The sequence below is a fragment of the Nannobrachium achirus genome (assembly GCF_963921795.1).
Source record: "Nannobrachium achirus genome assembly, chromosome: 7".
NCBI lineage: Eukaryota > Metazoa > Chordata > Actinopteri > Myctophiformes > Myctophidae > Nannobrachium > Nannobrachium achirus.
Window position 1 is genome coordinate 60894272 of NC_137816.1, and position 17500 is coordinate 60911771.

General features: G+C 45.7%; 1 protein-coding gene across 1 annotated transcript in view; it reads right to left on the minus strand.

Annotated features, from left to right (window-relative positions):
- ccne1 (cyclin E1) overlaps positions 1-17500 on the minus strand; it is a gene marked incomplete at its 3' end in the record, with an annotated part of 76126 nt that overhangs the window by 1489 nt on the left and 57137 nt on the right. Inside the window, exons 13-14 of the mRNA XM_080730355.1 lie at positions 13000-13121; positions 7026-7157 (exon numbers count right to left, since the gene is read on the minus strand). Of these exons, the coding sequence (XP_080586481.1) occupies positions 7026-7157; positions 13000-13121 (254 nt within the window). The remainder of the gene's footprint in view (positions 1-7025; positions 7158-12999; positions 13122-17500) is intronic.

The following is a 17500-nucleotide window of genomic DNA, read 5'->3' on the forward strand; positions in this document are numbered from 1 at the left end:
GGCGCCATGGGAACAAAGCGATGGGGTCGGGGGTCAGCCAATGGCGTTGAGGCTCATTTCCTGTGGGCTCGTGTTTCACTCTCTGGTCTTTGATATGTCGGCCGGGTCGCTCCAAACCGCTGCGGCGAGGCCAGCTAAACGCTTTCCTCCAACAACTTCCTCCCGTCGCCACTCTCATCAGAACGCCTTGTAATCCGCAGCATATGGAGTGGAAAGAATTAAAACAGCCTTCGCTCTTGTTAAAACAGCTGGGACAAGAGAGGAGATATTATCAGGAGAGATATCTCCCACGTTGGGGAAAGACTATCAAGAGACTATAGTTTACTCTAGTTTAGATAGATAGATACTGTAGATAGACAGAGACAGACATTTTCTGGCTCAGGGGACCCCTGTAAATGAGGTGTTCATCCATGGCACCCCCTGAATTACATTGCTACTTTAAAGCACCTTATATTTATTTGTGAAAATGATGTTAATCTTTGCCCTATAAGATGCAGTATGTCAAGAGGAAAACTCCAGAGAATATCTGTTTCCATCACAGGACAGATTGAAAATAGCTTTTATACGTACTTGGCGTTTAAACACTTAAGACATTCACCAAAAATATAGGCGATCTACAAGCCCACAACGCGTCACAACGTGAAGAGAGACAGTGTACTGTAGGCTGAAAAACATCACATCAAGTACAGTGCAACTCAGGTCTGTTTTTGCGACCGTCAGGTCGCAGTTACTATGAAAACCTGCAGCTCATGTCTGTCTGTCCGACCGTCCGTCAGTGAGTGAGTGTGTCACGCAAGTAGCGCCCCAGTTGTGGGCACTCAGCGACGGGCCACACGATAGGTAACGAGCCACGCAGCTGTGGGCAATCAGCGTGTGTTGTGTAATAGTCACACATGCACACACACACACACATGCACACACAGAGACACACACACACAGGCAACCTGGCGGTCGCTCCTCGAAAAGCAGTTCACTGCGGTGTAGTTTAACTAAAGTCAGAAAACTACAACGTTACATCAGTATATACATTATATTTTTCACACCCAGCACCTTATATTTATGGCATATTGTCGTTGTCGGGTGGAAACCTTGTATGTCCAAAACCGTTCGTTTTGTATTCATCATCTATAACATTTCTATCTAAATGTACGATCTACAAGCACACAACGCCTCGCGATGCGAGGCGTTGTGTGCTTGTAGATCTGCTGTTTTTGTGCGACAGTCTTGTATGATGAAGCAGGGCTTTGCTTTACCAAAAGACGTACACATTTGAAACTTGGAGATACAAGGTTTCTGCCCGACAGTGACGATATTTTAGTGATTATGTTGCCAGGAAAACGTTGAGATAATAGCCATTTTGGTTAGAACTGACTGAAGATAACTTTGTACTTCAAGTTTAAAATGATACTAAATATTTTTTCAAGTCTCCAAATAAATTCCAAATATTATCAAATGATCTCGCGGCACCCCTGGACTGCCGTCACGGCACCCCAGGGTGCCCCGTCACCCACTTTGAAAACCCCTGCTGTAGATACTGCAGATACTGTAAAGGGGCATAATTCCAAGGAGAGGAGGGGCACGGCGGAGACAGAAGGGTAGAGCGACAGACAGAGGAGAACGAGGGATAAATGAGGGCAGGGTGGAAAGGGTGAAAAATGAAGAGGAAGAGAGGAAAAATGGGGGTGAAACAGAGGGGGGACGAAGCTACAGAGGAGGAACGAGGCGAAAAGGTGAAGAACGGGGGAGAGAGAGAGGGAGGGAGGGAGGGAGGGAGGAGGACGGAGAGAAGGGGGCAAAATAAAGTGGGATAACGAGAGCGAGAGAGAGCGAGAGAACAAACATAAAAGTCCACATCTCTCTCTCTCTATCTATCTATGTCTCCCCGTCTCATTATGTTAATCTGTTAAGACCGGGAAAGCATCTAATGTGTCATTTTAGAATGTGAGCTAAAAAGCTCAAAAAATGATAGCTGATCTACAAGCATTTTCAAGCTCATAGCGTGGCACGAAGTGACGTGCAATGAACTTGTAGATCCACTATTATTATAATTGTGTGCAAATCTTTGAATATCTCTATATATACTGTATATATATTAGGGGTGCAACGATACACACAATTCACGGTTCGGTTCGGTATTTTGGTGTCACGGTTCGATACCTTTTCGATACAAAAAATAAACAGAAATGTCCTTGATTTATAAATGTATTTTTTTAACTATGTATTTTTTTGTTTTAACTTTGAAAAATACGGTACCCTAGTGGTTCTCTAAGTGGGCTCTGCGGACCCCTAGGGGTCCTTGAGGGGGTTCCAGGGAATGTGGATGTGGAGTGGTATTGTATTGTTCGGTACAGGGTCATTCAGTTCGATATTTCTCGGTTCGATTCGATATTCGGTTCGATATGTTGCACATTTGTAACTCAAACCTTTGCTTTTGGGGGTCTCCCTGGAACAACATATTTTGAGATGGGGAGTCCGGCGGGCCAGTACATAACATTTTTGGGGTCCTTAATATGAAAAAGTTTGAGAAACCTGTACTTTTTTTTCCCAGAAAAATAAAGACATATTTTGTAGAACCCGCCGCAGACGCTCTCAATGGGTTAAGACCCCAGCCCACACCCACCTCCCACCTCAACAGTGGGTGACTCTCCATCATGCCCCCCCTGCCTGGTGTGTGTGTGTGTGTGTGTGTGTGTGTGTGTGTGTGTGTGTGTGTGTGTGTGTGTGTGTGTGTGTGTGTGTGTGTTGGGCGGCAGGGGGGTTTGCTGGGTGTATCGCAATCGGAGGTCGTTGGGGGGGGGGGGGGGTAGCTAAGGGTGGTCCTCAACCGACTACGCCAGTGGTTCTCAACCTGTGGGACGGGACCCCCGGGGGGAGGGGGGTCGCCAAATTGTTTTGGGGTGGTCCCCAGATGATTAACTTAATGTGCAACATTGTTTTCTCACTCGACAGTAATCAAACCAACATAAAGTTTAAGTGTATAGAGGGTATCTGCACGTTTCTAAAGTGCAATTTAAAGGAGTAGTTCACCCTCAAAATGGCATTATTTCTATGGATTACTCATGCCATGTAGACTTGAGTTCAATAATATTTTGGTTTTTTGTCGCATTACTAAGACGGATGGGGACCCAAATGAATTTGGGTCCCCATCCGGAAACAATGGGTGTAGATTTACTATAATACATTTTTTGTCTTAGGAATGTGACAAATACCAAAAAATATTATTGAACTCAGGTCTCCATGGCATGAGTAATCAATAGAGAAAAAAAACATTTTGGGGGTGAACTACTCCTTTAAGGACTTTTTAATACCTCTAAAATGACAAATTAAACACTGGCCAAATTGTGAACACAGGAAATTGTGAAAATAGCATAGCTCACAATGCCTCGCATGTGAGCATGTAGATCTGCTATTTTCACAACAGAACCGTGTTATAGAAAATGCATCGAGAAATGAGAGATGAGATACAAAATGTAATGCCTCAACTCTTAGTGCTCATCAGGGTGGGGGGGGGGGGGGGGGGGGGGGGGGGGGGGGGGTCCCCAGTCAAAATATGATTATTTTGTGGGTCGCGGCCTGAAAAGGTTGAGAACCACTGGACTACGCCACCAGCATCCAGCGCCATGCAGCAGCACCCCCCCACCCACCCACCCACTCCCCTCAGCCCCCCCACCCACCCACCCACCCACCCACCTCCACATCGGGGTGGACTGCCAAGGCTGCACAGATGCAAACTCCCCCCTGACCGAGCGGCTGCCAAGGCAAGGCTTCCCAAGCCTCTCTCCACCAGCTGAGACTCTCTGATGAGGCCAACACATCCATTTCCCTGGTAACCCACCAGCCCGGGCGCAAACACACACACACACACACACAGCACACACATGTACGCACATACGCACTCACACACGCACGCATAAACACGTAAACACAAACCTATGTATGCGTGCTCCAAAACACATATACTCACACTTACAAACAAGTGACTATGTATGCCTGTATAGTACAGTCACACTGGCGCACGCGCCCTCGACCAATACACACACCTAGATGAGTTACGCACGCGCCAAAACACGATCGCATTTAAAGTATGTGTGCTTGTAGATGAACACACACACACACACACACACACACACACACACACACACACACACACACACACACACACACACACACACACACACACACACACACACACACACACACACACACACACACACACACACACACACACACACACACACACACACACACACACAAAAACAGTATACACACAGAGACACACACGCACACACCAAAACTCGCATAAACGTGTGAATATGTATGCTTGCGGATAAAAACCATACCCATTAACACCGAGTAGCACGGATGGACCCACAACCACACTACCCCTACCTACCCCCACCGCTTCCCCCTCCTCCCCGCCTCCCCCTCCTCCCATGCCCTGGCTGTTGCCAGGTCTATTATCACACACAAGAGGAGCGGGGGGGGGGGGGGGGGGGGGGGGTACGTATGCACACAACAGCCAGACAAATTTGCACCTGACACCATACATACGCACCACCAGATCACTATTTTCATCACTAGCTCGCCACTGGGGTCTAAGGCGGTCGTTCTGCATAAGGACCACCAAATTATATGTGTATATTTGACCGCGGATCCCCATCTGAAACGATGTTGTGCCAAGGATCCTCCAAACAAGATTTTTCTTGCTAAAATGTTTCAAATAAATATTCTTTTAAAACATTAAGACTTAGAGGTTGGAGCCACCACGCGACTAGAGTTCAGCTGATCCCACAAAAACAGGCATGTCTTTTTTTTTTTAAAGATTTGTTTTTGGGCTTTTATGCCTTTATTGGATAGTACAGTAGACTGACAGGAAACAGGGGGAGAGATGGGGAGAGACATGCGGCAAAGGTCGTCCGGACCGGGAATCGAACCGGCGACGCCGCCAGGCATCAATGCCTATATGGTATGCGCTTAGACCAGTAGGCCACCGGGCGCCCCAAAAAAAAAACGGCATGTCTGAGTCAGAGTACCCATTGTACCCGTCTGTCTGTTTCTCTTTTGTGCCCATATATGGAGATATATCCCCTGATTGCACCCATCTCCAACCGGAGCCCAGCACACCGAAAGACTGAAGAGAGGCACACACGCACGCACGCACGCACACACACACACACACACTCACACTCACACTCACACACACACACACACACACACACACACACACACACACACACACACACACACACAAGCCCTGACAGAGGCCATCACCCTGGGGACCCCTTGGAAGCCCCCCAAGGACCTCCAGTGATAAGGCAGTGGTTCTCAACATTTTCAAGCCGCGACCCCCAAAATAATCAAACTTTAAACTGGGGACCCCCCAGCCTGACGAGCACTAAGAGTTGAGGAATGACATTTTGTATAATATGGTTCTATTGCTAAAGTAGCGAATCTACATGCTCACAACGCCTCACAACGCCTCGCAACGCAGCTCTTTTTAGCACTTGCAGGCATTCTGTTTCCTTCCCAGTACAGAGATTCTCAACGGCGAGTTTCATGGCCTTTCCAGGATGTTGCTGGTCTGGAATGTCTGTGCGTATGGAACCTGCATTTTCATGGGCGGATATAAAAAAAATCGCACCCGTGCGAAGTGAGTGGTGCAAACGAATTCCTGCGCGAATCAGTGTTGATTAGGCATGCATGGCAATATTGTTTTTGTTGTGTATGATGTCAGTCTAGAGGTCTGCTCAGACTATATAAGTCTTTATCGTCATTTCTCATCAGTTAGTTGACCAAGCTACGGATTGTAACTTGTAAGAGTGTCGTAGTGTAATGATAATAATGATAATTGACCTTATTTACCTCCAGAGAGGCCTCCAGAGAGGCGAGAAGAGGCCAGAAGATGAATATTTTAGTTTTTCAAAGTCTGTTCATTTATATTTTAAACTTGTATTAGCTGCCTATCATTTATAACCTGTAAGACTTTCCACAGTCTGTCTAAAAGTGTTTTATTTTATCGCTTATAAGTGATATTCATCTAATACAATTTTGAAATTCAAGGTTAGCACCGCTCAATAATTTTTTTATGACGTATTTTACGCGGCCTAAACGCGTTATGACGTATTTTACGCGGCCTAAACGCGTTATGACGTATTTTACGCGGCCTAAACGCGTTCTAAATCAGGGTTAACCAATCGGGTACCTCTGTGACTATGACATCATGGACAGATCAACAGAATCGAAGTGTTTCATTGGTCTAGCGAACTCATGTCATCATCATTTGTGACATCATAGTTTTGGTAAAAAAGCGGTCTATAGGAGTGGTTAGCACCGCTCAAAAACATGGCGATAAACCTGCCACCAATATTTGCATGGGCCCTGATTGGTGCCCCAAAACTTCGGGGCAGAGAAATCCAATAACCGAGCGAGGCCAGATTGGTTTCCAGGCTATAAGGATTATGTGCTGCCAAGTTTCAGTTAAGTAGTCACCATGTCTGAACCTCAACCGCCACCGAGGGAGAATTCCTGTACGTTTACACTGCTGCTGCCGAGTAAACCGACTTGACTTCTTTGATTCTGATCAGGAAAAGTGAGGAAACACATATACGCACATGCACATGCTCACACACACACTCGCACACCCACTCGCACACACAAACAAAAATATGTGCTTCTGTGCATCAGCGGAGCCAGTTCCCACAGAGAGGCTGTCTCGTCCATCCACAGTGTAATCTGGTGGTGCAGACAGAACAGAGACTGGGGGAATAAAGATGCTTTGTGTTGGTTTGGGAGGACAGAGAGAGGGGAAAAAAACAGAGAGAGAGAGAAAGACAGAAAGAAGGTAGAGAGACAGAGAGAGGTAGAGATGGACAAAGAGAACAAGAGAGGATAAGAGAACAAAGTGCTCAGCGAGAGAAGCGCCACGGAGGAGGAGGAGGAGGAAGAAGAGGAAGAGCTCTCCCTAATAGTCTGAATAGGAACTGAAAAAGTCAAGGTCAGACACCTGCTTTTAGGCCTATACTAACCGGAGGTGGCAAAGCGAGGCATGCCGTGGCACGGCATGGCACAGAATGAGACGGGAGAGACCGCAAAGGAGAGGAGGAGGAATGCCGGCTGCTGGAAAGCGATCAGTGGGTTGTGTGCTCTAACCTTGGGCTCTTTGTGGAGGGAAAGGGAGAGGGCACTTAGCCTCCTGTCTCGCATTTACACACAAAGGAGGCCAAAGGAAGGTTCGCCACTTGCCTCCTCACACACGCACACACACACACGCAGGGGCGTCACAAGGGGGGGGGGGGGAAGTGGGACTGAGTTACTATAGGGCCCAAGGTGGAGGGGCCTTAAAGGGGAAGACCACCCATTTTCAATATTGAAATATGTCATTAATATACCTTAGAGGAGTTGTGTGGAAATAGAAAAAAAGTTCCCCCCCTTCTGTGTTGCCTAGAACTGGAGGATTGATTTTGGGGTTTGTATTGTAAAGTACAATGTGTGATGTCATCAAGTTGTACTTTAAAATACAAACCCCAAAATCAATCCTCCAGTTCTAGGCAACACAGAAGGGGGGGAACTTTTTTTCTCCTCTAAGGTATATTAATGACATATTTCAATATTGAAAATGGGTGGTCTTCCCCTTTAAGTAGCTATTGAAAAATAGCAGTTATAGGAAAAATATATTTTGGACAAATACATACAATTTTGGGCGTCCTTCACATGAAAATGTTTGAGCACCACTGACATAGAAACATAGGTTTTTCAAAATACCTTAGAAGGATTTGAAATATCCAAGGTAGCACGGCACTCGGTGCCACGCTGTGAGCTTGTATAGCTGCTATTTTTCAAATAGTTAAAGCACAAAATAACTGAAGTGAATCTTTGTACCCAGGGCCCAGTGTGACACCCCTGCACGCACACACACACACACACAAGCGCGTGCACGCACACTTTGCTTGCAGCCCTCTCCTCCCCCCGGAGAGAAAAGACGGAGAAAGAGAGAGACGGAGGGTTCAGCAATGCTCATGTCGACAGTTTTTTTTTATGTCGCCCGTCTTTTGAGGGGGACCCACAGAAAAGGCTGGAGGACTTTTGGATGCGATGCCAAGAACAACAACAAGCGAGGAGGCAGCTGTGCGAGGGGAGGCGGATCAGTGTAGAAATCAAAGATGGCCGACGAAGAAAGGAAAAAAAAACGGCATATCAAAGGGACGAGGGTCCCACGTAATTGGAGTCAGTCAGTGTCTTTAAATAAACCGAGTTGATGAATGATGATGCACCAAAACCACACATACACATTACACACACACACACACACACACACACACACACACACACGCACACACAATGTGCAATTAAGCTGCAGGATAATTGTCATGCAGCTCGTCAACAGATTTTATTGGAAATTCGGAGAACTCGCTATTGTTCCAACGTTTCAAGAAAATACATTTGGAAGAAAGAATAATGTCCTCCTCCAAAAGACGTTTGGAGTGTGGCTTCAGTAATCATATTGTTTTTTTCTCCACTCCCCAACTCCCTCCCGCCGCTACCCACTACTCTTCTGACCAACGCTTTAAGTGAACATGAAAAGAACTTTGCGCCACAAATGCAGTGTTTTCTGCATTTCATACTCCATTACGGCGGGGTGGAAGCGGCCTCTTAAGTGAACATGAAAAGAACTTTGCGCTACAAACAGTGTTTTCTGCATTTCATACTCCATTACGGCAGGCTGGAATCGGCCTCTTAAGAGCAATCTAGACGTTTCCCGGGGCTTGGAGCCCCGAGGGCCTCCCCTCCTCACCCTTTAGCGGGAAGGAATCTAGCGGCTAAGATATCACCATCCTCTTTCACCCTCGGGCTAATCTGACAATACACATGTACTCCTAATGCCTGGAAATCACATTTGCCCCTATAATTCCTCCACCATCAGCCCTTAAAAGCAGGCCTTTTTTCACCAGTTCAAGAGAAGTAAAGAGATAAAAAGACAATACAGGGGGGAAGAAAGAGATAATGTTATGTCAAGGCGTCTTCATATATATATATATTTATATAGTATATGTAGGGAGCCATTCCAGAGAGAGGAAACACAATCTTTCACCACTGTTTGCCCATTGTCAGCATGAGGTAAGTTGTTGGAATGGCCAAGCGAGACAGTGTTTAAGACAAGTGAGAGTGTGTTTGAGTGTTTGAGTGAGTGACTGACTTGGCAAGTAAGTTGTCTTTTCATATTAAGAGAAGAGATGAGCAAAGTTGAACAAATTAGTAAAAAAGAAAGAAAGAAAAGAGTGTTGAGTGAAGAGAAATCTGTGGGACATAAAGTAAGAAAGACCCGTCTAAAAGGCCCACTAGTGGAGCCAAGATAGGGAGAGAGAGGTGTGGAAATGATGAGACACGGAGGTGCAACTGTTTTTAAAAAGGATTAAGACGAAGGAAAGCTTCTAGTCGTGGAGAAGACAATAGACGAGAAGGCTGTGGGGATGAAACAGCGAGGGAAGAGACTAAGGAGGCAAGGAAGGGAGGATGGATGGAAGGGGAATCCAGCCTACAGCAGCATGTTGTGATCACCTGTCAGACCTCTGCGCTTCTGTTACCCTCCTCTATCTCATCAGATATTGTCTTCTTAGTGCATTGCTTTCCTCACTGTAACCTTTGATGTCTGTTCTCCTCTTTCGCCGACGACGTATTTCTCCCACACCCATCACCCTAAGTCCTCTCCATTCCTTTTCCTCTCCCCCTTTAGAAACAGACTGATGTATACATGGTTATAGTGTGTGCCATGTTGTACACCAAAAGTAGACAATGCACAAGCCCACGGCGCGTCATGCAAATCCCCTTATTATATATACATGCTGTTAATGACTTCACAGTGGCGTCGACACACTGCAAATTCCTGAGGACTCTTAAGGGTCCATTTGTACACTTTCAAAGTAAAAAAACACCACCACTGCGCTGGACCGTTGTCATGTACATGCCTTTCTTTCGGATATATACGACTGCGATTTGACTAAATGGGTGGGAGAAAATAAGTTACAACAAATGCTCAGCAGATAGGTGTGTGACAGAGTACAATGCACTCTACACCACATCCCCTCCCCACATGACGTTCAGACATTAACTTTCAGCACTTTCTCCACTCACTCATCATCAAATCAGGAACTTCTGACAGATCCGACGAGTGAGGAGAAGAATCGGGCAAGGCAATAGAAAGGGGAAAAAAAACTGCTTTAGCACTTTTTGTGCTTACAAAGGCCTGATGAAGAATGGAATGGAGAGAGAATACACAAGTGCTAATGAGTCCCCTTTCAGTGATGAGGAACTCATTTGAAACTGCCCAGATTTTCCTCCTACAAAGAGACGCGACACCAGGACGTCATGTTCACGCCGACGCCTCAGAATGTGCTTTCACAGTCCCTCTATCATAGAGTGAAACCCCTCTCTCTCTCTCTCTCTCTCGCTCTCTTTCTATGTAATGCTTACTGCTGCGTCCATCTTGCCTCCAACTGATTTGTCTTCAATCGTCTCCCTAGCTTCCTTTGGGAGAATCTCTCTGAATTACATACACACGGATGGACAGACAGAGAGTGCGTCTGTGTGTGTGAGAGAGAGAGAGAGAGAGAGGGGGGGGGGGGGGGGGGGGGGGAGGGAGTGAGAGAGGGATAGAGAGTGTCGACAGAGTCCAGTGTGTGTGTGTGTGTGTGTGTGTGTGTGTGTGTGTGTGTGTGTGTGTGTGTGTGTGTGTGTGTGTGTGTGTGTGTGTGTCGAAGGCAACGCGACGCCTTGTCATACAGAGATCATAATTTTGAAATGGAATCTGTCAGCGGGCGTCTGGTGGTAAACACTGTCATTTCTGAGGACAGAGCTAAAGCCCCTGCAAGGCTTTTCCGCCTAACAGCTCCACTTAAAGCAAATTATCATTTACCTTTCGACGTGTGCCAGATCATTAGGCAGGGACATTAAAACCAGCCACCGCAGCACCAGAGGGGGCCAGAGTGAACCGCTGCCCGGTGCACAGAGCTGCATGGGAGCGCGCGCGTGTGCGTGTGTGTGTGATTTTGTGCACGTGATTCATGCGTGTGTGTGTGTGTGTGTGTGTGTGCGTGTGTGCGTGCGTGCGTGTTTCTCTGTACTTTTAAGCTTACATATTGTCGTTGTCGGGTGGAAACATTTTATGTCCAAAACCGTGCGTTTTGTGTTTATCGTTAAAAAAAAAAAAGATTCAAGCTAATGATTTAGCCGATGTACAAGCACACAACACCTGTAGATCTGCTGTTTACACCAGTTTTGTGCGGCAGTCTTGTATGATGAAGCAGTGCTTTACCTACTAAAAAAAGTACACATTTGAAACTTGGAGATACAAAGGTTTCTGCCCATCAACAACGACACACACACACACACGAATGCATGTGTGTTTTACTACAAGAACACAAGCATGTGTCTACATGAGCACAAGTGTGTATGATCGTGTTTGATCGTGTTTGATTGTGTGTGTGTGTGTGTGTGTGTGTGTGTGTGTGTGTGTGTGTGTGTGTGTGTGTGTGTGTGTGTGTGTGTGTGTGTGTGTGTGTGTGTGTGTGTGTGTGTGTGTGTGTGTGTGTGTGTGTGTGTGTGTGTGTGTGTGTGTGTGTGTGTGTGTGTGTGTGCGTGCGCGCGCGCGCTGTGAGTGACATCAAAGGGGCCAGCAGCCCCGGGTTTTGCCATGTGCCCAGAATCATTTGACACCAGCAGATGCATCATTAAAACACTGCCACACTTGCAGGCCAGACACACACACACACACCCACATTAGCATGTATACCCCCTCCCCCCTTTTCACTTGAACCACTTAAACCCTATACACTTTGTTGTGCGTCACATGGAGCGAAAACAGCTTATCGACAAAGTTCACAGCTCGTGAGCTCTTTTTTTTTATATTTATGAACATTTTCACTTACGATGACATGCCCGAAATATAGTGTATACTGTATATGGGACGCGAAGGTGAAAGTGGTTAAACACTCCCAAATTCCACAAAGGCACGACAATCCATAAAAGGTGACAGATCCAAATGATGGTCCTTCTTTTTCCATTTTCATATTTCGCCCGCGACTTTCCAGCGGGGGCCTGTGAGTTTTGACGCGTGCGTGTTATTTCGGAGGGGAATGATGCTGGTAGGCAGTGAATCGGCTGGGTGTGTCAGTTGTGTGCGTCTACTACACGCGTGTGTGCGTGCGTGCGTGCGTGCGTGCGTGCGTATGTGGGCGATTTGACCACACATGCCCTATCCATGGCAACCCAGCCCTTCTCATTAAATCATTTAGGCCTAGAAATTATTGAATGCTTTAACCAGTGAAAAATAGCAGATATACAAGCTCACAGCGCGGCACCGAGTGCCGTGCTGCGAGCTTGTAGATCTGCTATTTTTGAAAAAGTCGTGGAAAATGTGTGCAAATCTTTGAATATATGTCTTTTCAAAGCAAACGTTTGTAACTCAAATTTTGCTTCTGGGGGGGTCCCTGGAACTAAATATTTTGAGATGGGGGTCCGTGGCCAAATAAATATCATTTTGGGGGTCCTTCACATGAAAAGGTTTGAGAACCACTGACATGGTAGTCTCTCAAGAACAGACTAACTGAGCTCCATTTAAGTGAAAAGGACCTTTTCTTTGACGATGGCTGGCCAGATTGCTGACATAGAAACATAGGTTTTTCAAAAAATCTTAGAAGGATTCAAAAGACACTTATAGAATCGGGGTCAAAATTCAAATTTTCACGATTTTTCAAAAATAGCAGATCTACAAGCTCGCAGCGCGGCACTCGGTGCCGCGCTGTGAGCTTGTATATGTGCTATTTTTCAATAGTTAAAGCATAAAATAATGATACACAAATTGTGTACCCCGTTCTGAACGGGTTTTAAATCAGCCGGAGCAACTCTACATCTACGGTCGGTTGGTCGGTGCTGGCCACATAACACACACACATACACACACACACGCGCACACACACACGCACACACACACACACACACACGCACCCAGAGTGACAGCGGGGCCAACGCTGGGCCAACGCTGGTCCTGTGAAGTGGGGCCAGAGGGAGAGATGTGGACAGACTTCACCTTCTTCTTCCTCTGCTGTTGCTGCTGGCTGCACGTTATACTGCCAGGGAGAGCACAACAGATGGCTCAAAGCATGGCTGCCTTTCTCCTGCTCACCTCTTCTTTCTCATCACTTTTTTAGTCTTTCCTTCTCTCCCCTCTCTCTCTCTCTCTCTCTCTCTCTCTCTCTCTCAAGTTCCTCCCTCTTCCTTCACCTGCCGTCCATTTTCTTTATCGTTTTGATGCCGCCACGCTCACTCTTCTCTCAATCTAACATTTCCTTCCTCAGTACTCCTCTATACACCTGTTTTTTTTTTTCTTTTTCCATCGTTGCATCTGATAAAAGATGCCATGCAAATATGGCCAGCGGGGGTAGCTATGATTGTACTGGTCTCACCACTGGTCTATGCCAGTGGTTCTCAACCTTTTCAGGATGTGACCCCCCAAAATAATCATATTTTAACTGGGGACCCCCCCCCCCCCCCCCCACCCACCCTATGAGCACTAAGAGCTGAGGCATTACATTTTGTGTAACACGGTCCTAATGTGAAAATAGCAGATCTACATGCTCACAACGCCTTGCGTTGCGAGGTGTTGTGAGCATGTAGATCTGCTATTTTCACAATTTCTGCCTCTAATATTTGACAATTTGGGCCAATGTTTAATTTGTAATTTTAGAGGTATTAAAAAGTTCTTAAATTATCACTTTAGAAATGTGCAGACACCCTCCACACACTTGAACTTTATGTTGGTTTGTTTACTTTTGTGTGAGAAAACAATTTTGCACATTAAGTTAATAATCTGGGGACCCCCCCTAAATAATTTGGCAACCCCCCTAGGGGTCCAGATCCACAGGTTGAGAACCAATGAAGCCATGAAAAAGCCACCTTGCTGCGCTTCACATCCAGCATATATGGTGAGACCTTTCAGATTCACTCACGTCGTAAAAAATTACAGAATTGCTAAATTGCTAAAGAATTGCTATTCTGTCAAAGCCTCTGAGCATATCTCAAACAAAATCACTGTTATTTGCCCAAAGAGAATGAAATATGTCTTTTTTTTATGATACCAAAGTAAAGTTTACATCAAAGTAACATGCTGACAACCGAGTTGCAAGCAAAACATTTCTGAAAATGTATGAACATTTTTCAACATGGTAACACATTAGAAATTATGCAAAATAATTGTGATTATCTAAAATAATTGCGATTAGACGATTATGTAATAATTGTTACAGCCCTATATTCAACATTAGAATAGCTGTTACAAGTGGGAACTCTAAACACACACACACCTATATGTTAGTGTTGACAATCTGAGATATTCAGGTCCACTTCAAATCCAACACTCGTCACAGTTACTGACTTACTGTATGGTCAGTAGAGTTCAAACGTTCCACTATATTCTTTCGGGACACTGTGAATGTTTACAGACACGAACAGAGATGGACCTGCGGAGGAACTTCACGTTCAGATATTAAAAACAACATGTGGATATAGCCTAATTTCCCCGCAAATCCAAGTCACCTCAGTACGCGATGCTAGTCTTGTTTTACATCTTAAGAATGAAAGTGCTGTTGGTTCCCATCAGCCATTCCTACGAGAGGGAAAAGGATGTTTGGTCTGCGGCTGCATGTCTACTGTCTAAGGACTAAAAATACACACCTAGACACTTCCAGGTGAAAGGACATGCTAATACAAACACACAGAGAGAGAGAGAGAGAGAGAGAGAGAGAGAGAGGAGAGAGAGAGAGAGAGAGAGAGAGAGAGAGAGAGTAAAAAAGGGAGGGAGGGGAAAGGCAACCAAATAAAAATCCATTGAGCTTAACAATGGCGTTATAAAAATGTACAGAGGTAGTGTCTAACAATGCTCTAGGAAGAGATGGGGGTAAATACCGCTGGGAACGGCAGCACTTGGCTCCTTCATCAAAGACCTGGCATGCACACAGCATTGTCTTTAAATTCGCACCATTGTCTCCTTTAAGAACACATGCATGCATGCGCACGGTGTACGCATGCGTGCGCAACGCACACACACACACACACGCACGCACGCACGCACACACACACACACACACACGTGACACGATGCATCTGAAATGGTGATAGAGTTATATTTTTGGGAGGCTTTTATAGTGTTTCGGCCTTTTTTGTTTTGAGTTTAAGCAAAGTGGATGTTAGCTTGGCTCGAGCGAAGATTAAAACGTCTGATGTTTCAAATAGTAGAGGAACGATCCCCAGCTGTTAGCAGCAGCAGTGAGGGGGGGGGGGGGGGACATTGCATGTTGAGGATTTTATTAATCATCAATGAAAACATCTGGAATTTAAGTTTGCAGAACCATCTTCCTTGACTTCAAAACATGCTACAGTACAAGTCAAGGAATGGAGTACAGTATATTAACCCATTCAGAATGGGTACACATTATTGTGTATCATTATTTTATGCTTTAACTATTGAAAAATAGCAGATATACAAGCTCACAGCGTGGCACCGAGTGCCGCGCTGCAAGCTTGTAGATCGGCTATTCTTGAAAAATCGTGAAAATTTGAATTTTGACACGATTCTATAAGTGTCTTTTGAATCCTTCTAAGACTTTTTGAAAAACCTATGTTCCTATGTCAGCAATCTGGCTAGCCATCGTCAAAGAAAAGGTCCTTTTCACTTAAATGGAGCTCAGTTAGTCTGTTCTTGAGAGACTATTATGTACGGTACGTGTATTATGGCCTTCAGTGGAGGGTATGTGTGATTTGCTACGTTTTCAGCAACCATTAGCAGCAGGCCAGCTGACTTATACCACCAGCCCACTTTCTATAGATCAGCTTCCGGCTGAAATGAAATTGATAAGTACACAAATATCCATTTCATACAAGACATTCAGCAGTAAATAAGACACATGAATGTTTTTTTGTGCAGGCATTTTGCTAACCATACAGAAAATGCTCACAACATATTTACCAAGACCGACGAGGTACCTCCACGCCGCCTTCGATAGTATCGGTAATAAAGTGCAGATTTATGGCGAATGTTTTCATCGTTTCGCCTACGTCAATGCCCCGGCCTCAAAATTAATTATTGATTAATCACTTTGCTTTTTAAGCAAAAATGCAGAACGGCAATATCAAACTATCACAAAAAAATGATTATGCCCCCAATTCGCGTTTATCTGGCCCATTCATTACTATTGTATTGACAAGGACCCAACTTGCTAATCGCCAAAGCCGGGGGAAATAGGAACCGTCAGCGTTTCTCTTGATCAGTGCTCTCGACCAGATATATATAATAGGATGTAAGTTAATGGATTGATCAGCGCGGGAGGCAGTGAGGGGGAAGCTTTACCGACTGGTTAAGGGGGAGAGAGAGAGAGAGAGAGAGAGAGAGAGAGAGAGAGAGAGAGAAAGGTGCATATGCATAATCATCAGTTTGCCCTGGTCTTAAGTCCACATAGGAACTGTACTGAGAGACATGATGAGAGACATGATGACATGGACAGCGTGTGCATTCGTTGGTATGTGTTTGAGCCTGTGTGTGTGTGTGTGTGTGTGTGTGTGTGTGTGTGTGTGTGTGTGTGTGTGTGTGTGTGTGTGTGTGTGTGTGTGCGCGCGCGCGTGCGTGCGTGTTGGGGGGAAGACATGTGTGTATGCATGTCTTTTGCATGGTGTGTGCGCGAATGTCTGTCTATGCCTCCGTGACGTGTACATTTATTGTGCACACACGTGTGTGTGCGTGTGTGCGTGTGCGTGTGCGCACACGCACGCCTGCCTCTACATATTGAGACTACAGAGTGATGCCAGTGTGTGTGTGTGTGTGTGTGCCTCTACATATTGAGACTACAGAGTGATGCCAGTGCAGGCGGCCGCCAGGAAAAGGTCAAGGCAAAGTTTAGATGGCGTGTATCAGGGGCCTTAAGATATTCATAGCCAGCATTTTAGCCTGCAACGTAATGAGATGGAACTGGTAAATATTTGCTGATGGCCTGAAAAATTCCAACCATGCATGGGAACCTATTTTGAATACAAAAGATGTCGGGGGAGGATGATAAGTGGGAGTGTGTGTGTGTGTGGGGGGGGGGGGGGGGGGGGGCACCTGATAGCTAATTAGTACATTTGCCCAAATAATTAGAATGAGCACTCATGGCTGATATCACACGGGGAGAGTGGTGTCTGTAGCATTCGAAATGGGGGGGGAAATCTGCATTTCATATATAGGCCCGTTGGCCACTTATAATCCTACGTCCCGCGGGGGGCCTCTAATGCAGTGGTTCTCAACCTTTTCAGGCCGCGACCCCCAGAATAATCATATTTTAACTGGGGACCCCCCCCCCCCCACAGTAACAGGCACTAAGAGTTGAGGAATTACATTTTGTATAACACGGTTCTATTGTGAAAATAGATGCTCTACATGCTCACAACGCCTCGCAAAGCAAGGCGTTGTAGATAGGCT